Source organism: Puntigrus tetrazona, chromosome 2 (assembly GCF_018831695.1).
Source record: "Puntigrus tetrazona isolate hp1 chromosome 2, ASM1883169v1, whole genome shotgun sequence".
NCBI classification, from domain to species: Eukaryota; Metazoa; Chordata; class Actinopteri; order Cypriniformes; family Cyprinidae; genus Puntigrus; species Puntigrus tetrazona.
In genome coordinates, this window is record NC_056700.1 from 17,851,161 (window position 1) to 17,871,477 (window position 20,317).

Sequence of the window (20,317 nt, forward strand, 5' to 3'; positions counted from 1 at the left end):
AAATGCCAACATATAGAGGAAAATGAAATCATATTCTTTGGCTATAGCTATTACTTGAATATTCTTTAAACACTGCAGATACTTACTCATGGGTACATGATAAACAACATTCGGCAGAAACCTAACCTTTGTGTAAACAAAAAAAATGTAGGTAATGGATTTTTATGGCTGTATTTGATATAAAAGTGTCTGTATTAGCATGCTCGTCTTCATTGGGTGACTGATTTCATGAGTTTAAATATGTTTTGTATCATTTACATTCGAAAAACATTGCCTTATATTAGACGTATTACGGGAGTAGAACGATTTGGGGCAATAAATATGACCGTCTTATCTGCACGTTATATATTTCACCACACATTACCTGTTGTTGGATATTTTACGTCTAGGCAAGAGTTTCTTTTCCATTGATCAATTTCCATTCATCGGAGGGTCAGCAGCGTTGAACAGGTACGTGTTGTGTTAACATAGCCTTAATACAACCTGTAAATAACTCAAGTAGCTTTTTTAATTATTTTTTTTATACGGCAAAAATCTCAAATAATAATTAAATACAAAACAAGTCCAATGTGTAATACGAGAGCTCGAGTTTACCCATCTGCACACGCTTATATAAATTGGCTCAGGTCGTGTCCAATTAAATGTCGTTGTGAAGAAGGTCCCGTGCTAAACAGCCCAAAAGAAAACAATAACAAAAATTAAAATAACTATTAACTTTTTTCTTTTCTTTTTTTTTGCAGTATTTCAATATAATTTCAATTTAACGTCCCACCAACAGTATCCATCCCATACCAGTAGACACCATTATCCTTTCCATTAAAACCAATACAATTTCCATTATAACATTAAATCCATTTTCTATTGTTTTGCGCAGGGTTTTATAGTTTGTTTGTTTTTTCAGAAGGGTTGCAATAAATAAATGTGACCACAGGGTGACAGGCTTGATTCTATCTTACTGACTTCGGAGTCATTTCCACGAATCAGTTCTTTGGTAACAGTTTTAAAGAACCGATTACAAAATGATTCAGTGGTTCTTTGCGCTAGTACGTAATTGCGTCATCGAGCGTGCATGACGCTCAGGCTTGTCACCGCTCTCTCTCTCTCTCTCTCTCCCTCCATCCATCCACACACACACACACACACACACACACACACACACACACACACACACACACACACAGAGTTTTCAGGTTACAAGTTATATCAAATTATTAAATTAAATTAGTAAATTATATATATACTGTGTGAACCAGTTTAATGATGTAATTCTTAAGATTGTTATTACTGGCACCACTTTGTGTTTGTCAGATGGCACTATCAGGATGGATCTGTGTGGTAACTGGTGCTTCCAGAGGAATTGGAAGAGGTATTGCCCTCCAGTTATCTGAGGCGGGCGCTACGGTGTACATCACCGGTCGTCAGGAGAAAACTCTGAAGCAGACAGCAGCTGAGGTGTGGAAACTGGCTCCTGATTGTATCATTATATTCTCGACTTACAGAAAGCGATATTGATTTCATGCTTCTTTTATTTTCATGATAACAGGTGACAGAGAGAGGTGGCCGGTGTCTCCCAGTGGTCTGTGACTCATCTAAAGAGGATGAAATCAAGGAGCTGTTTGAACGTGTCCAGCGCGAGCAAAATGGGAGACTTGACTTACTGGTGAATAATGCCTATGCGGGTGTGCAGGTCAGTCACAGCTTACTATGGAACAAATACGCAGTTTTCCTGAATTTGAATTATTTTTACTTTAGAAAGATTCATAATATAATTTTTGGACTATTGTTGCTTGTCTGTGTGTTAGGCTATTTTTGACAACATGAACAAGAATTTCTGGGAGGTGGATCCAGATGTTTGGGACACCATCAACAACACTGGACTCAGGTGCAGTACAAATATGGAGGTGACTCCAAGTGACATAAGACATGTCTCTTATGTTTACCAAGGCTGTGTTTATTTGGGAAAATACAGTAAAACATTACATTTGAAATAACTTCACACATAAAGTTTACTTATTTGGCCCTGCAAAAACTAAACAAAAAAAAAAAAAAAAACACAAATTGAATTAAATAGAGATTATATGACTTGCAATTATTAAATACAAAAACATCTGTGATTAAAGGCTGGATAATTTAAATATTGACAGCTATTAATTTTCGGTGACCTTTCTGAGCTATTTCTGAGATCATGGTCACTGTTTTCACAGGGGCCACTACTTCTGCTCGGTGTATGCTGCACGGATGATGGTGGAGCAGGGCAAAGGCTTGATTGTGTTCATATCATCCATGGGTGGCCTGCGCTATTTCTTTAATGTGTCCTATGGGGTCGGCAAAGCTGCAGTGAGTCCGTGCACACATCACGGATTCTGAATCATTTTCAATATATGATTTCAGTTACACAGTCATTATTTCTGTTTGTAAAATGTATCCATTACTCTCAATATATTTATGCTCCAACTTTCATCTGGTTCTTTTTTTTTCAGTGTGACAGAATGGCAGCGGACATGGCAGTAGAGCTGAAGGAGAAAGGTGTGATTTCTGTAAGCCTCTGGCCAGGGGCTGTCCAGACTGAGTTAATTAATCAGTTTACATCTCATGGTGAGGCTCCTCCAGGATTTGATCCAAAAGTAAGCCTTTGCATTTGTCCCAGCCCTTAATCATAATTGCTTTTTAAGTTTAAAGAAGCAAAAACGTATCTTCTTAAATATTTACAAACCATCTTTCTCAGTTCAAGGAAATGTTCAGTAAGGGTGAGACGACAGAGTTTAGTGGACAATGCATAGTTGAGCTGGCCAAAGGTTGGATTTTTTAATTTTTAAAGACTGAAGTTAAAATGGTTGTGAATTACACTAAAAGCAACTGGTGAGAAATGAAATGTTTTGAGGCTGTAAATGACTGAAATATTTTCTGCTTCTTGGTGACAAACAGATAAAAGTCTAATGTCAATGACCGGGCAAGTGTTGATGACTTGTGACCTCGCTCGCCGCTATGGACTAAAGGATGTTGATGGTACGGTGACAAATGTTTATGCAGGAGCAATAGTTTTCTGGTTATGATAAACATGAAACTCACGCCTTGATCCTTGTTATTGCAGGTCGCAGTGTGGTGGACTACACCTCTTTGAAGTTTGTCGTTTCCCAGGTACCCTATGTGTCCTGGCTGTCCGTATTCACTCCTTCATTCATCAGAGTGCCTCGTTCCGTTCTGAGTTTTGGCAGTGGAAAAATATAATATGTCTCAGTGAAGAGAAAGTGTCTTTTTGTTTTTAAACCTTATCAATAAAAAAAAAGATGTTTATAAAATTACTGCAGTGTCCATTAAAATTCCAGTAGCTGAGTCTGGAAGACACTTAATACACAATTCATGAGCAGAATTAGCATTGTCACAACTGTTATCTAAAATAAAATTGCATAAAAATACTGGCATATTAACATACTGTTTTAAGTAGAAAGGGATTAATTAACCCTGTTATTATAGATGATTATATACTTACCAAACATGTCATTGCAATAAATACTGACATTTAACTACAGTGTTATTTGAACCCTTCTTTCTGATTGATCAAAAAACCTCTGCAGCATTGCATAAAATTGTCCACTTACCCGGGAAAACAGTGGTTCTTATGTCTCTGCAAGTACACTAATTGTTTTAACTCAAATCAATATTTTTGCGCATTGTTAAATAGCCATGTAATAAGTTGGATAATGGCTAGTTAGTGCATCATGAACCCAAAAACAAACAACTTGATTATTTTTCCTGGACATTCTTTCTGCTCACATTAGAATGATTAATTGCAAATTTGTAATTCATGCATATTAATTTATTTGGCGTCTAGCTATGTATTTTGCAGGATAGCATATTGTCAACATAAACCCGGTCGGGTTTAACAGGACCCTTGTGCAAAGTAAAGCTCAAGGAGTTTTTTGGTTGTTTTTTGTAAAAAATTAATAAAGGTAACTCTGTTTAAATAATAATGCATCCTTACCTGCAGACTCCTTAAACTTATGTGGCACAATTCAAATGGTAATTGCATCCCAGATGGGAAGTGTATTCACGGGGCCAAGTTTCAGCTGTGCTCCTCCTCCCATTACTCTCCTTCCCGGATTGGACCTGCATGGCCACGGCACCGTCATTGCATGAGAAAGAGGGGGCTGGTCCGAGAGTTTCCTGATCCTCTCTGTCTAGCCTCGGTCTGACCGGACAGGCGAAAAACACTTTGGGATTTCCAGAACAAAAGCGACAACGGACAATACAGACCAGCTGGAGTGGCGTTTCTACATACAGCCTTGAGAGAATTTCAAGCGGTGAGTTGTTGTTTCACGGGAACTTATTTACCGCTTACGTTTGTAAAGTTTTTAAAGCAGAGACGAGACAGAATTAAAGACTATCGTACCTTGTTGTTGCGTCCTAAAAGCCGCCCGAGGAGTCAGGCGATTTTGTCCTACGTCGCGTCGTGTTCATGTTATTCGAAGCAGTTGTTCAACGGGAATGTGTGGTTAAATGGGACAACGGGAGTTTGTTTATGTGCGTTACTGAAGCGTGAGCGGATCCTGCGCCACAAAAGGGCTGGTGTACAAGAAATGATATGGCATGAACCCTTGTATATTGCTAAAGCGTTATGTTTATGATGGTCCTTACACCTGCTTACCGTTTGTTGGATGAACGCATACTGTAATGATCTCATCTCACCTCACATCCTACGACCTGCGTCAAAAGTTCCCCACATAAGCTGATTATAATAGAGGCCATGGACAAACATCGGCCACTGACGCAATTTCCAACAACTCTAACCAAGTTTATTTAGTCTAAACAGCAGTGCATTTCTGTTTCACAGGAATTAATTATGTTAATGGTAAGTATATGAAAAATAAATCATCAACACTGACACACACACACATATATATATATATACATATACATACATACATACATACATATACATAATGCATGCGCACAAGTTGATATGTTTGTAAACCCCGTGATAAACAAAAGCTACTCTGACTTCAAGGGACTTTACGCTTAGTCAAGTCATTCCAAGTCATCATCTGATAAATGAGGTCACCACAGGCGGTTGGGAATTTATCCTGTCAAGTTCACCTCCAGCTTGTTTTGTAGATGACTTGCCTGCTCATTGCGTGTAGTGGTAAATTGCCTAATATTGGCAAAGCTTTTCCAAGCAGGATTGCCTAACACTGCTCACGTAGACATATTGGTGAAGTTTGTTTGTGTGGTTCACAGTTCAGCTTTGTTTTGGGCTCATTAAAGTCAAAGGATGCCACATGAAGCTAAAACTAAAATGATACTATTTCACTGTTTTACAAATTGGTGGCAATTACTAATGTGTCCTAGTCAGGACAAACTAAAAAGAACTCCTGTCATGATTAGATTTAGTGAAAATCTAAGCCTTTTAGTTTTGAGCACAGACCCAGTTTGAGATTACCAGCACGTGCTATACTGTGATGTGTTGAATAGGCAAACAGCAAAACTGACAAACAAACCAGGCCGGCAACTTTTCTTACGTTTATTTAACCGAGACGTACTCCATTACTATCTCTTGGCCATCTGTTGGAAGGTTAAACGAACTTCTATACTGTTCTCCGGAGTTAGGCAAATGGGGGAAGTGGACCATTACGTGCACAAGAACGGGGCAAAGGAGCTGTGAAGGGCAGGGCCCCCATCTCTCTTTTGCCCAAGTCCGCCATAGTGGGGGTTGGGTGTGCATTGGTGTAGAGTATACGACAGGCTTTAATAAAAGGCTAATGTGTGGAAGAGAACGGCAGGGGGAAGGGGGTGACATCTGTCCTTCTTTCAACTTTAGAGAGGAAAGTCAATGGCCGGACTGTAGAGTTGACCGTAAAGTCCCAGTTAAATGACTTTCAGGGAGTTTGATGAACAGCTTTTCTCGAAAATCTCACAAGTCAGTCACTTTGCATCTTTGGATGGACATTGATTATGTCAGATCTTCTAAAGTTAAGTTTGCTGCATCTTGCATATGATCTGAACGGATTCTATTGTAAATTTGAGCAACTAAAGAATGACCGGAACCCCACCCATTAACCCCCTCCCCAAAGCACCATCCTAGCACCCATCAGCCAGCAACAGCCCACCAACCCCCAGCATTCCAACCTTTTCACCCCTCACAAATCCGGCTTACAAACAACGAACAGGATTTTAACTGTTACCAAAAATGAACCGTTTAAAGGCAAAAAATGCATTGTGGGTATTGCACATGGTCTACTATGCTACAATTGTTTTCAAATGACTCCTCCTTTGTTATTCTTACAGTCTGCGGCAATAGAGGTATGACATCTCTGATGGCGACGCACAGTGACCATGACTTGAAAGTTTTTTCTCCGAGAGGGATGGCTCCAAAAAGACAAGATGGATGCCTCACCAGTCCACGGCAGCAAAAATCACCACACCACCACAATTCTGATGGAAAGGAACATGCAAGCCCTTCTAATCGTAGATCAAGAGAGAACAGTGCTGCAGTAAGCTTTAGTACTAATAATAACTCGGTAGTATGTCTTCCCTTAGTGTCTGAAGGACTAAAGCTAGTGTGGACCCAGTCTGATCAGACACGTGAGCTGGATGGTATCCCTGAACTTGTTCAGGCCTTCAACATCTTCCCCTATCCAACATCTCAAGAGGTCAGCACCCTTGCCCGTGTCTGCGGTCTTCCCCTTGATAAAGTCAAAGTGTGGTTCATGGTGCAACGCATCAAGTACGGAATTAGCTGGGCTTCTGAGGACATTGAAGAGACGCGGCTCAAGCTGGCTAGACCAGTACAAACCAGTGAAATCGAACACAAAGAGAGCAGTACAAAGAGGAAAAATGAAACTGAGGATTTAAAAGAAACAGAAGATCATGTAGAAGATCTAGTGCAAAGTCCACAGGTGCCTCGTAAAAGACATAAAATTGAAAGCACAGAACCAGCAAAGGTTTTTCCTGCTCCCTTACGTTTCCGTTCATCTCTTCCACCTCCCCAGGATTCGTACTACTATCGTCAGCCAGTAGAAATCCCAGAAACACCTCAAGCAGCCACTCCACCTACTTCAACAGAGTCTCCTGTTGGATCTGAGCAGCCTCGGCAGGGACGATACAAAAAGTCCAAAGCCCAGTTAGCTGCTTTGCGTAAGAGTTTTCTACAGGAGAATTGGCCTGATGAAACAGAGCTTCAGCGCCTTCAAGAGGAAACAGGCCTAACTCGTAATGAGATTCGAAAATGGTTTAGTGACAGTCGCTACCAGCTGCGAAATGGTAGAGGGTTGTTGACATCCGTCTCTGCTACTCAAGGAGAAAAAAATGAACCCAATTGCAGTCTATCATCTCACTCTCAGGACATTCAGCCACTTCCTCTCACTACTAAAAAGCAAACAATAGAGCATGCTGATGATGAAGGCAAGGAAAAGGTTAGTGTGAAAGGATCACGAAAGAATCGGCCAAAGAACTCTCAGTTTTTCCAGCTTTTCCTGTCTAACACGCTTGAGGCATTTGAAGAAGGAGCATTAGTTGTGGATGAGGAGAAATTTTCAGAGGAAAGTGAGATTCAGAATAATATAGCTGGAAGTGAACAGCAAAGTGAGGAACGTTGTATGACACCTCCAGAGCCAGCTGCACCCACTTCCTCCTCTTCTTCTCCATCAATCACCCCATCTAAAAAACACTCAGGCAAGTCATCAAAATCTACACGCTCTGTCAAAGCAAATGCTTTGAACAACTCCCTAACCTCCTCGGACAACACTTCACCCTCTGCAGTATTAACAGTGGCTGGGCGACCAAGGAAAACAAAGGAGCAACTGGCTATCCTAAAGGAATACTTCCAGCGCTGCCCGTGGCCAAAGAGTGATGTATACACGCAGATAGTGGAATTAACATCTTTGCCTCGTGCTGACATTATTCAGTGGTTTGGGGACACACGCTATGCTGTAAAAAATGGCCATGTACGCTGGGTGCATGCTGACGTACGTGACCAAGTGCTTGCTGAGATTGCATTGTTACAAAGTGCAGGGGCTACTGCCGATGCCACGGGAATCCCAGGGAGCGAAGGCAACAGGAAACGCAAGTCACAAGGGAACAGCACACAAAAAACGCAGAAGTCTGCAACAGATTCTGTAGACCTCAGTCCATTGGAGCAGTATCATCGACAAACCGGACCACTCCAAGAGAAAGACCTTGACAATCTCTGCCGGAAGTCAAAAATGAGTTATCAACAGGTCCGAGACTGGTTTGCATCTAAAGACAGTACAACACTGGACACAGAGATCACTGTTATTGATTGATTTAATATAAGAATGAAAACTGTTCATGCTCATGTCTGTTAATCTGCTGTGAGTCCTGTAATCAGGCAAAACCCCTTTGAAGGCACAGTATAATAATCACTTCATGCAAGGCCCTCGATGTAAAAACCAATAGCAATGTGAAGTTTTTTTTTTTTTTTTATGATTTGCTAATTTGTTAAACAACAGGCAGTATTGAAATGGAAAATGTTTTTTTGGTCTTTAACAAATAAGTAATGTTCCTGTGATGCTCTGGGAGTCATCTGTACACTGGTTGTTCCTCCAGTTTCTTATGTTTGTGTTGTTGGTATTTTTGTTAGTAATCCTTTAGAGCCTTAATTGCTGCTTCTTAGAACTGATATGATATTCAAACTGTTTAGATTTCCAGAAACCTTGGCTTGGTTATCTATTAGGTACTGTAGTTTAGTTTTTTGGACCAGTAACGTTAGCAATGCAAGGGCATGTTTTTGTCAATTTGTAGTTATCTGATTTAAGATTCATACGGCATATATATATATATTATATATTGCCCTCCGATTATCTTTAACATTCCGCACTTAGAGGTTTATGGATCCATGAATGCTACTTCCCTGTGTATAAACATTTCATTTGAATACATCCCTACCCCACTGCAGTGAAAAGACAACAAAAGCCATGGTTTTTGCAAAATCTTGTGCCTTATTGTCTGTAAACTTGTAAAGTTTCAGGGAGGCAAAACGTTGCATTGAAATAAAACATGACTGATTATGTTTAACTCGCTGTTGCATTCTGTTCAGATAACTTCTTGACATCAATCATGTCAAAGATGTCTTGTGGTGTGTGATGGTCACATTAGCTGCCACCGCTAAAAAATTATCAATACAATTGGTACCGTATTTTCATTAGGAAAAAAATATAGCATTAAGTTTAACTCTGACCTCATTTAAAGTAGACCTGTATTTAGCATTAATGTAAGGTTTAAATTCATCGGTATTTCATTTATCAACAAAGATGCACAAGTTTTGGTTATGTATGAGAGTTGTATGCTGAGTTTATTGCTGCGTTTCCCAAAAGAATCATGACCACTACGACCTACATCAATCAAGATACTTTTGAGAAACGCAGCCCAGATCTTTTAATATGCTTAATGATACATTATGTCTCTGTTTTGTGGTCAAATTCCAACTAAAAAAGGGAACATTAACATTAACTGCTGTTAATTAAAATACAACAAATTGATTGAGACATTCCTCATGTAGCTGTTTCACGTTTCTGTTATAATAATCTGGAAATAATGTTATTTATTTGACTGATTTATTTATTTTTTTATTGTAACTGAGCCCAGTTAGCAAAATGTTGATATGTGAAAATATTCTTGAATATCACATTTAATGTTTTTTTTTCTTTTAACTGCAAATACAATTACTTTTTTTCCCACTGGAAAATGAAAGCAGGGTAGTTTACATTTTGTGTGTAATTTCAATCTTAACAATAACCTCATCTCAAAAATAATCAAAATACTTGAGATACTGAGAGACCAACATAAATGAAAAAAACATCTATGACCCAATAAAGCTTTTATCTGTGCCATTTTCAAATAAACTGAAAATTGTATTTTTCAAATAAATTCATGTCAATTATAATTCTACTGATATGAAGGATGCATGAAGTAGATCACTCAACTTTTAGGTGATGTGGATGCATTAATGAAGTGGCTTTCTAAAGACCTGATTTAGCTACCTATGGTTATTGATTATGTCCTTGGGGACTGGAGTGTAGGCCTAGCCAGAAGCTGGACCTGAAAATTGTTTGGGGTTGTATGTTGGGACCTACGGATTATGAGAAGGGAAGAATAGTCAATTAGTATAAAAACGTTCAATTTTTAGTCTTGGTAAATGCATAAAATGTTACCTTGTGGGAGTATTAACTGAACTGGGTGTCCCTGTGAGATAAAAAGAGCACATAAGCATACAGTAAGTCAAAACAGTAGATTGTCTACCTTGACATTATCGTTACTTTATGAACTGAAATAATGATATCTGAGAGATATGATTTAGAATCTCAGTATTACATAACTTACTGAAACCATGTACTGAACTCATGCTTGACATAGAGATGGATGACCCTGGGGGTGTCTAGAACAGATTAGACGTATAATGTCACATGACAATTTCTTATTTCCATATGACTATGACTTATTAAGCGAAACAAACCATAAACTAGAATACAGTAAAGAAGCTAACTCACTGTCATGCCGAGTCTAGAATGTCTAAACCTCTCCAAAGTGTCACCCGAACTTGTGCAACAACCAGAATTGAACAGTATTATTTAAGGAAAAGTAAATCTACTATATAAAAATAAATGACATGATTGAATGCAATACCTGACAGCTCTAGAGCGAGGTGTGACTGTGGAAATGCAATGGGAAACCCAATGTGATGAAAACAATATATAGAGTGTTTCAATATATGAGCTAAAGTTTCTGTCTCAAGCTACGAAACGTACTACCTGGTGATGTGACAGCTACGGGAAGAATCATTCTTGGAGTTCCTCTGTATATGGAAAGAATACATTTAAATGTATGCAATATATTACATTACATTAAAGCAATTATCTGTATTTACCCATTAATTGAAAGCCTCCCAGGAGATGTCTGTGTGGAGAAAAGAAAAATTCTAACAACCAAAAAGAATAGAGTTTAGAAGGGAAGCATGAGACATGCAATAAAGAAAGACTCACTCTCCTCTGAGAAAGCGGCTTTTTCAGTTCTTCATTCTCTTGTTTCAGCTCAGACACTTGCCTTAAATAAAACACATAACTAAATAGTCCTATTTTTAAAGTGCCACTGAATATATCTTTGATATATGCCACGAATAACCACCTGTAGCACTGATCACGAACTTCTTTCACCTTTCGTTCGAGTTCCATAGACCTGCTTCTTAAGAATGAAATGACTCGCTCCTTCTGCCTTTTCTGAAAAACAGCAATCTGAAACAAACACATCTCCTGATGTCACTCTGACATGATATTTTCATGTACCAGAGTTCACAGCAAATGTTTTAGGTTTTTTTGGCCTTACAAATGCAGTCAAATAAGCAGAAAATGACCTGTGCAATATGTTCCAATCGAGTCTGAACCAGTTTCACTGGATCTTTGAAAAACATCTTTTCTTGTGGCTTCATCTTCAAAAAAATGAATGTTGTTAAATGTTTTAAATGTTGTTTGTAATTAAAGTTAATACTTTTTAAATAATATGAATGCACATAACCGTAGTGACGAATAATATTAGTAATGCACTCAGGCTTTTAAAAACCCATTCTGCTTTTATCTCCCTTTTAGTCAAATAATTCAGAAAGAATCTGCACAATACCGTTACTTCCTGTAACTTTTAATTACAGAAATTATTCAGGAGGTTGACATAAAAGATCCTTAGCTTGTAAGCCTACCTATTTCTTACTGATAAGATTTCAAATTTTGTTTATACAGCAGACATCAACTGAACTCGTTTTCAAATTAAATTTTTATTTAAATCATGACCTTAATCTCTCATTAGTAAACTGTACGTAAACAATCATATTTAGTGCTTCAAACAAGTTTTGACCACCAGGCACTCCGCTGTGTGCAAAGAGACCCTCCAAGTTGGGGGGTTTGCAAGCATGGTTTTCAAGGTGGGCAAGATCCACCGAGCAAAGTCCTCTAAAAACAATATTCTCTGTGAATGTTGCGGAGACCTGACCTCTCAATGCGGGTTGGACTCACCTGATCAGATATGTGAAGGTAGTTACAGTTGGCATGGCAAACTCGGCACTGACCTTTAGGAGGATATTACGTTTACTTAGTGATTCAAGCTAGCCTCGAAAAACCACTGGAAATAACTACAAAATTAGCACATTGTGTAACTTAACCGTTACTTACTTGTATTTACACAGTTCTCACAAAATATATGGCCACAGCTGGACACAACAAACTTTTTTCCTTCTCTCACGTAACAGTTGTTGCAGTGAAACCAGTTCATTTCACTACTATAAAATACAAAAACCAATTACCAAAAAAGATATCATTAACATTTGTAGGTTTATGTTGGAAAAGCACGTTTCATGCTAACGTTGGTCATGCTGTAACTAGTGCTAGCAAAATGTCTACTACGTTAAGTTATTTATACTACGAAAAAAAAAAAAAAAAAAAACTTTTGGCGTTTATTTAAATAATTTACCTGTAGTTGTTAGAGTAACGTAGAAAATGGTCTCAATTTGGCCTCGAATGAACGCAGGCGACAGCAGACTCATTCACCAGGGGATGGCTCCAAAAACCGTTGAGGAATTCCCGAAGGAAGCGTTTTGGCGCCATCTCTTGGACACTTTACTAAAGTGCCAAAACGTGGTTTTAAGACCGTCTTTGGCATTAGTATTAAGGTACAAACTCTAAAATTCACTCTGCGTGTGCTTTGTTTACACATGCGCGAGAAGCCTCAAGTGTGAACATTTGTTTCCATAACTTTAAATCAGATGTTATTTTGGTGCAGGCATTATTTATAAAAAAATAAAATAAAAGTTTGAATATAGCAAATACAAAAGAGTTGTACAGGTAATAATGCGCAACATCCACATTTTAGAATGGTTTTATTTACATTGAAATGACAACAGCAGAACATGGAACCGCTCAACCCAGAAGTCCAAAACAACTCCAGTAGCAAGGATCCCCCTTGGAAAGAATTCAACATTGAATAGTGGTAACAAGTGGAGGAGCGAGCAAAAAAAAAAAAAAAAAAAAAAAAAAAAAAACAAAAAAAACAAAAAAAAAAAGCTATTATGAAGTATGATCCAGTCCTTAGTATTACATAACCAGAGGTCCAATAACAGAAGTTACAGATGTGGTACCTGTAGATCATGGAAAAAAAAAAAAAAAAAAAAAAAAAGGGTTACTCAACTTTGGCAAAGCAACCTATAAATGGTAAGCAAAAAGTAGAGAACAGTGACCTGCTGTTATTTCCCTTTTCTTTCTTCCTTGGCAGTTTGTATCACAGCAGCTGCAGAGAGAACTCTGGGATGGATCATCAACCAGCACCCATCTGCAAAAAGAGAAAGAGGCTATTCATAAGTTCTACAAGAGGCTTTAGATTTTTAATTATCATACCGTGAGTTGGTCCGGTCATATTGACAAGCTTTATTGCCACTATCCAGGTTTGTCGGGTCCCATGCCACAAGACTGCAGTGCAGGTAGACCTGAGGATGATGCAAAAAAGTTTAAACTTACGAATCGACGAATGAACAAAAAAAAAAAAAAAAAAAAAAAAAAAAAATTAACTTACATCTTCTCCAGTGGCAAATTTGAAAGCTTGAACATTCAGCCTGATCTCAGACAACTGGTTTCTTGGAAGAAACCTAGAGTTTGTATTTTTGCCATCTACAAAACACCTTAAAAAAAAAAAAAAAAAAAAAAAAACAACAGTTTTAAAGTATTAAGATTAACACTGCTAATTACATGAACATTTTTGACTCCAGAAAGGGCGCATCTCATCTACGCACCCCTTATTGGTAATGACTGGGTAAACATGAGAATCTGGACCCAGTTCTGGTGTTGTGGAGGCCAAACATTCATCTAGCAGCAGTATTAATGGCTGATGGTTCTGCTGGCTGACTGAGGCAGCAACTGGAATCATTGAGCCTAACGAGAAGGTTGTGGTCGTGGTCACACCACTGAAGTCATCTACAAAAAGAAAGTTGTAAGATCATTGTACAGGTATGTGCCAAAAAAAATTAGAATGTCAATGAAAACCCATTTCATTTCAATAATTTGTTTCAAAAAGTGAAACTTGTAATGCTACACAAAGTGAAATGGCTGCGTTCATCCCAGTCACTTGTGCGCATTTTCCAGCCACATTTTTCCTCTTAATACTCTTAATATACTCTGATACTACATTCTGAGAGCATCCAACTTCTTTTGAAACTTTTCCTCCTTATGGAAGGCGTCAATGATGGTCTTTGCACAACCGTCAAGTCAGCAGTCTTCCTCATTCTGAAGCCTACTAATCCAGACTGACAATTTCAAGGCTGAGGAAAAATTCTCAGGTGTTTTGCATTAATTAGCCGACTAGATTGGGACACAGGGAGCCTACAAAATGTTGAACTTTGTCATTCTATTTCTGCAGAATACTGGATTTTTTAAAATCCATAATCATTAAAATGTAAAGGCTTGAAATATTTCACTCTGCGTGTAGTGAACTAATACTACAAGTTTCACTTTTTGAAATAAATTGCACTTTCCCTCGATATTCAAATTTTTTTGGCATATATCTGTACATTCAAGGCATTAAGAACGTGTCATTACAAAGTGCATACATACCGGTCATGAGATCCATACGAAATGCCAGCTCTCCCTGTCCATGTATATGAAAAAGCAGAGGATCATACAAAGGAGGAGCCCAGTCTTCTTGCCTTAAAGAAAGGCAGCAGTTTTGATCTGTATTAATCATAAAAGCTCTTCAAGCAGCAATATTCCATTAAAATAGAGGGACTTCATTTTAATGAATGAATAGGTTACCGTTTATATGCACAGCCAACAGGGTAATAAATTGGGGTCGCTTTTGACAAACTGGGAGAGGTGATCTCGGTCTCAAATTTAATCTCATTGGTTGTCACCTGTGAATGGAAAGTGTTTGAGAATGGATCGAGTACTTTTCTACTCTATAGCCATTTGAAATAAACTACAAACACAACCTTTTATAATCTAAAGCACTGCTGAATCCAACATGAACAAGCAGGGTTACTTTTCACAGCAGATAAACTAGGAAGTGCTTGCCAGGTCTTATACAGTGTACAAATCAAACAACGCAAAGTTTTAAAAATTGAATATGGAGCAAAAATTCCCTTTTAAGAACGGTCAAGTACACCTTTGCTCCTTATAAGAAAAAGTAATTAAACTAGTGATTTTTCTTGCTTAAAGAACATGAGTAAATCAGATGGTAAATCTGTTACCATTTGCTAACAAAGAATGATGAACTTACCAGCCTCCTAATATTACAGGTCAGAAATTCAGCATAGAATGCTGCCTCTGACCCTTGAGGAGTTACTGAAACCTGGGTTGGAGGACAGTCACCCAGACGTAGTTGAGATGGATCCAACTGAGTGTTTTTTTCAGTCCATCTTACAGACATAGAGTTCTTGCCGCAGTCCACAGTGACTACTGAAGTGAAGTGAATTTGGAGAGAGATTTAGAATCAGCGTGTAAAAAAAAAAAAAAAAAAAAAAAACAAGCAATAGTGAATGCTACAGGGTTGATGTTAAAATACTCCATCTGGTATAAGCCTCCCGTTACCTGCTTGTGCCACTACGAACACAGCCAGAGTTGAAAACACAAGTAACAAAAAGGCAAGCATTCTGACAATATGCTGTAGCGTCAAGAAAATACTTATGCACTTTGACTGGTAGCTAACCTGATTAAAGGAATCACATCTGAAATGTATTGTTCAGGTGAGTTTAATGAGCACCAGCTGCTAATGGTGAAACTCTGATCACATAAAATGTGACAAATATTTGAAGTGCAGTGCTCAAGAAAAGATGAGCGCAACAATACCCCGGTATTAGTGTATTAGATGCACACCAGTTATGTTTTTAATAAGGCATTTTTATAAAATATTGTCCTCATGTTTCTATTGAAGTAGGGCCTACTCCTGTATTAGTCTAAGGTCTGTTTGTGTGACTTTATACTGCTAGGATAGGATAGAATCAACCCCCTTACATTATGACAATTCTGGAAACAATTACAAAAATAACTCTTTAACACTTACTTCCTGGAATAATCACTCCCAGGCAGCATTAGAAAACACAGGCTACTGTTTTTATGAGTCATTGAGGACCTGCATTTTCATTTCACACCCAGAGCGGAGATCTTCATTTTATACAAATCATATTAACCAGAGTTCCAAGTTTCTGAAGGAATTTTACTGTACTCAAAGAGTTTACCACAAGACATGCTATACCTTGCTTCCTTAGTAATCTGTTTTAATACATATCTTAAGGAAATACTGAGCTAATTTATGAGCCATCTATGTAGACCAGGGGTAGGGAACATTGATCTTGGAGGGCCACTTTCCAGCAGATTTTGTCTCCAACCCTGAAAAAAAAAAAAGCCTAACTGCGTCCTGTGGACCTTGATTAGCTGGTTCAGGTGTGTTTGATTAGGGTTGAAGCAAAACTCTGATTCTGGAGGGCCGGTGTCCTGCAATGTTTCCCACCCTCATGTAGATAAAACAGAGTTCTCCATTTTTTTTTTATTTTAGAGGAAGCGATTACAGAAAGAAAGCTTCAAATAACAGACTCAAAAGGAGATGTTATGTTTTACATAAAAGATGGAACAGTCAAAAAAAGGCATGCCTTCATGGACCACCACTCATCACTCTCTCCAATCAATCATTCAGCACCTAAAAAAAAAGGGGAAAAAAAAAAAAAAAAAAAAAACAGTTATTCTAACACAATGGTAATTTATAACAATAATATCCTGTACAAAGTACACCCCACTGACCTGTCAGTCATCCATTGCATTACTAGACAGCCACTCAGCCTACCAATGGAGGAAAGACCCACCACAACATACATAACATAATACTATCATTGAGACAATATTAAACAATTCGAAGAACATAATTACATAAGAGAAAGAATGGCACGGAGTAGCATCATGGTGAAACTTCTGTAAATGTCAGAGGTCCCAACACTGACTTTAGTACCAGTCCTTGAGGTGCTGTAATCCAGACACATTGCACGTTAACATATACCCATATTCCAGTCTCTGCTATTTTTAACATTGTTTTTTTGGAATTATCCTTTTGATTTACCAGAATTGGTGTCCCGCTTTTCACGAACTTGACATGTTGAATCACAGCACTGACAAAGAGAATTCTGGAATGGGTCGTCTAGAAGCTCCCATCTTTTATGAAATAGCATATTTTTCAGTAAATCATATGCACTAAGATTAAAATAACGAAGACGTTTCAGTACAAGTTTATACTTACTCTCCTGTGGTTTGATTATAATTGCAGGCTTTATTTGCTTCGTTGAGGTTGTCAGGGTCCCATGCAATTAGTTTGCAATGGATATAGACCTGCATGGAGAAAAAAAAAAAAAAAAAAGCAACAAATTCAGATGTTCAACAAGTTGCCATTTTTCTCTGAAGGCACTCTCTCACCTCTTGTCCCACAGCGAATCTGAAAGCTTGTAGGTTAAGAATAATCGAGGAGGAGTGATACCTTGGCAAAAACCTGGAAAAGCTCTTCTTACTATCCACGAGACACCTATGATGGGGTCACATTAAGTCATTTACAGAAACATGGCCACTAAATTGAATAAAATAACGTGCCGACTAAGAGATATTTAAAATGGTCAAATCTACACACCCTTTGTTGGTGATGAGTGGGTATGTAAGAGTATCTGGGTAGATTTCAAATGTTGTGGAGGCTACACATTCCTCCAGAAGCAGCAGCAGAGGTTGATGGGCTTGCTGGTTAACACCGGCCCATATAGGAACAAAAGATCCCAGTGGAAAGACATTGGATTCTGCAGGGCCACTGAAATTATCTGGAGGGATTATGATATTGAAGTTACTGTTTTAACGAGGCCAAGAGAATTAGTAGATTTTCCCGCTTACAATTCAGAATTGCCATGTTAAAGGCCAGTTCTCCATGACCTTGAATAAAACCAGCAGAAGAGCTCTGGAAAGCAGGAGTCCAACCCTTCGGTCTGATAACACAATTGATTGTACATTATTACTGATGATGATGATCTGTGAGACCCTGGTGAAGACTTGAGTACCTAGCTATGTTTACCTGTCATAAACACATCTAACTGGATAGCTGAAAGAAGGAGGGTGGGGCTTTGGCAGTGGCCTGTAGTTCAGCTTGTTCTCATACACCAAGTATTTCCATGTTGCCTAATTGAAAGGGAGGGGGAAAATAAATAATAATATAACAAATTATATTTGCAGGATTCAACATTTAGTGAAATCAAATTTACCATACGTCTGAAGCCGCAATCAGTAAGTCCATAGTAAAATTCTGCAACTGCTCCATTGGTCTTATTCGAGAAGCGTGAAGGAAAACAAGTACCCAGAAAAAGACGAGTAGGATTTCCAGTCATCGATTTGTCCACTTTCCAAATAACATAAACAGATTGCTCCCCACATGTAATTTGAATATCTATAGATAAAAGGAGAGAGGGTGAACTCATGTGTGCCTGAAAGTGGAGAAAATGGAGTAACTCTTCAAAAAGCCAAACCAAATCCAACCAGCCAAGCTAGTTTTGAAGCAGATAAATAGCAATAAGCTAACTATCTACTTTCCTTTAAAACATTGAGGTTGGTTAACCAGCTAATAATCAACTACTGTGTTCCAAAACACAACTACCAGCCAAAGCTATACTATTTCAAACGTTGGTTTAACTTCTTGAGGATGTATAATGCATCATATTTTACCATTATGACTATCTCCAGACACTTCAAATGGTGTGGCAACTGCAAAAACAAAAAATCCTAGACATAAGTAAATCATGATCAGGCAGCCCAAATCCAATGAGACGCAAACCAAACGCTCTCTGTAAGCGACTGAATTCTGCTACTGGGTCTAATCAGTAATTTGTAACAGCTGGCACTAGGGAGAAAATAAAAAAAAGAGCTGTATTTACTAAATAATCAAAAATTTATATATTTCTGTGTATTTTTCTATATTCGACTTACAAAAAACGTTTTAGTAACGAACAGCTTTATATCATTTCGGCATGGTTACTGGATTTTTGGATCTAACAAGAAACCGAAAAGCGGAACCATCGCATTCTGTTAAAAACACACGGAATTTATTTCGGATACACAGGAAGTCAGCGAGTTTTTCCCCAGTAGAAGCGTTTTAGCCGGTTCATTTTCATTACGTTTGAACAACTAGTGTTCAAAATACGTGATATAGTTTCTCGTGAATGTATATGAAATAAAATACAGCTATCAATATGTTGATTAAAGTTAAGGTAAGAGATGTTCTCGTTGTCGCTATGAGTTTATATAATCTGTTTTAACCTGGTTTATTCTGTTCGGGATAGTATTAAAATGCTGGTGTTTGATTTGGGTTGAATTTTTAATGGAAGATTAATCGAATTGTCAAAGTGAAGAATAATGTTCTGAATTAGTAGTTGATTGAAAAGTATCATGAATTAATTACTTTTACATCGTGGTTCAGACACTCACAGGCAAAGAAATAGAAATTGACATCGAGCCTACAGACAAGGTATGCTTGCAGTTGCCTGAAATATGGATCGTATTTCTTTATTTTTGGAAAGTAATTTTCTTTTCTTTTTTTTTTTCCAACAAGGTGGAGAGAATCAAAGAGAGGGTGGAAGAAAAGGAGGGGATCCCTCCACAACAGCAAAGACTCATTTACAGTGGGAAACAAATGTAAAGATCCATAAAGTGTTAGTTTGAATTCAGCTATTGAGGGGAAAATCATTCTCTCCTGTCTTTCTTTCAGGAATGATGAGAAGACTGCTGCTGACTACAAGATCCAGGGAGGATCTGTCCTGCATTTAGTTCTCGCTCTCAGAGGAGGGCAAAACCTGCACTAGCCCTGCAGTCACCCAGTATCTTTCCTCTAATCTATACTTTTAAGACTGTAAATAGTAGAAATCTGCGTTGTCATGTATGTCAAAACAGCAGAATTGCCAGGAGGATCTGGTGTGTAAAGCAAAAAGTGGACCTTTGGCTTTGCAAAAACCTGTCTAAATTATGTTAGTGTGATCACAGCTGCTTGGGACTGAACTTGCAGATGAAGATGCATTCTGAACAGCTTACATGCTGGAAGTTTGTTTCTGCCCTTTTCGTTCTGCAGTATATGACGGTATAAAATTGTGCACTTAAAAACACATTTACTTAAGTTTTAAGGTGTAATGGCTCCCTTATAAGGGCTCATGAAGAAATTAATTTGCATTACCTTGCTTTTTTAAAAAATAAATTCATTCTCCTCATCCAGATGTTGACAGTTGTTTTAGTATTGTACTTTGTATGTATGTGTATATATACACACTATTTTA

General features: G+C 38.1%; 6 protein-coding genes across 7 annotated transcripts; 3 read left to right on the plus strand and 3 right to left on the minus strand.

Annotated features, from left to right (window-relative positions):
- Positions 1-298: 298 nt before the first annotated feature.
- Positions 299-3,529, plus strand: dhrs1 (dehydrogenase/reductase (SDR family) member 1). The gene is made up of 9 exons (XM_043257847.1): positions 299-450; positions 1,309-1,452; positions 1,544-1,687; positions 1,803-1,882; positions 2,205-2,337; positions 2,481-2,624; positions 2,726-2,795; positions 2,926-3,006; positions 3,092-3,529. The coding sequence occupies exons 2-9, from the start codon at positions 1,309-1,311 to the stop codon at positions 3,226-3,228; spliced, it is 933 nt and encodes a 310-aa protein (XP_043113782.1). The 5' UTR covers positions 299-450; the 3' UTR covers positions 3,229-3,529.
- Positions 3,530-4,144: 615 nt separating this feature from the next.
- Positions 4,145-9,857, plus strand: homeza (homeobox and leucine zipper encoding a). The gene is made up of 2 exons (XM_043257786.1): positions 4,145-4,301; positions 6,283-9,857. Exon 2 carries the CDS (start codon positions 6,300-6,302, stop codon positions 8,277-8,279), a length of 1,980 nt encoding a protein of 659 aa, XP_043113721.1. The 5' UTR covers positions 4,145-4,301; positions 6,283-6,299; the 3' UTR covers positions 8,280-9,857.
- Positions 8,505-12,281, minus strand: LOC122327266 (RING finger protein 212B-like). Its single transcript, XM_043222487.1, has 8 exons — positions 12,171-12,281; positions 12,015-12,067; positions 11,363-11,437; positions 11,137-11,243; positions 10,995-11,055; positions 10,336-10,390; positions 10,167-10,197; positions 8,505-10,117 (listed from the first exon to the last, which is right to left on the minus strand). Exons 1-8 carry the CDS (start codon positions 12,268-12,270, stop codon positions 10,009-10,011), a joined length of 591 nt encoding a protein of 196 aa, XP_043078422.1. The 5' UTR covers positions 12,271-12,281; the 3' UTR covers positions 8,505-10,008.
- Positions 12,282-12,854: 573 nt separating this feature from the next.
- Positions 12,855-15,695, minus strand: zp3f.1 (zona pellucida glycoprotein 3f, tandem duplicate 1). Of its 2 annotated transcripts, none has more exons than XM_043257811.1 (10): positions 15,570-15,695; positions 15,259-15,437; positions 14,796-14,893; positions 14,598-14,689; positions 13,781-13,961; positions 13,564-13,669; positions 13,389-13,477; positions 13,232-13,323; positions 13,055-13,132; positions 12,855-12,964 (listed from the first exon to the last, which is right to left on the minus strand). In XM_043257811.1, the coding sequence occupies exons 1-9, from the start codon at positions 15,628-15,630 to the stop codon at positions 13,089-13,091; spliced, it is 942 nt and encodes a 313-aa protein (XP_043113746.1). In that variant the 5' UTR covers positions 15,631-15,695; the 3' UTR covers positions 12,855-12,964; positions 13,055-13,088. The 2 variants fall into 2 exon arrangements, with proteins under 2 accessions (XP_043113746.1, XP_043113757.1); XM_043257822.1 differs by having other exon boundaries at positions 15,259-15,434; positions 15,570-15,691.
- Positions 15,696-15,825: 130 nt separating this feature from the next.
- zp3f.2 (zona pellucida glycoprotein 3f, tandem duplicate 2) lies at positions 15,826-19,060 on the minus strand. Its single transcript, XM_043257797.1, has 12 exons — positions 18,981-19,060; positions 18,720-18,894; positions 18,263-18,444; positions 18,076-18,179; positions 17,898-17,989; positions 17,647-17,827; positions 17,439-17,544; positions 17,266-17,354; positions 17,089-17,180; positions 16,902-16,994; positions 16,776-16,814; positions 15,826-16,674 (listed from the first exon to the last, which is right to left on the minus strand). The coding sequence occupies exons 2-10, from the start codon at positions 18,793-18,795 to the stop codon at positions 16,930-16,932; spliced, it is 987 nt and encodes a 328-aa protein (XP_043113732.1). The 5' UTR covers positions 18,796-18,894; positions 18,981-19,060; the 3' UTR covers positions 15,826-16,674; positions 16,776-16,814; positions 16,902-16,929.
- A 37-nt stretch (positions 19,061-19,097) lies between these two features.
- Positions 19,098-20,251, plus strand: nedd8l (NEDD8 ubiquitin like modifier, like). Its single transcript, XM_043257870.1, has 4 exons — positions 19,098-19,261; positions 19,471-19,518; positions 19,603-19,685; positions 19,759-20,251. Exons 1-4 carry the CDS (start codon positions 19,244-19,246, stop codon positions 19,850-19,852), a joined length of 243 nt encoding a protein of 80 aa, XP_043113805.1. The 5' UTR covers positions 19,098-19,243; the 3' UTR covers positions 19,853-20,251.
- Positions 20,252-20,317: the final 66 nt, after the last annotated feature.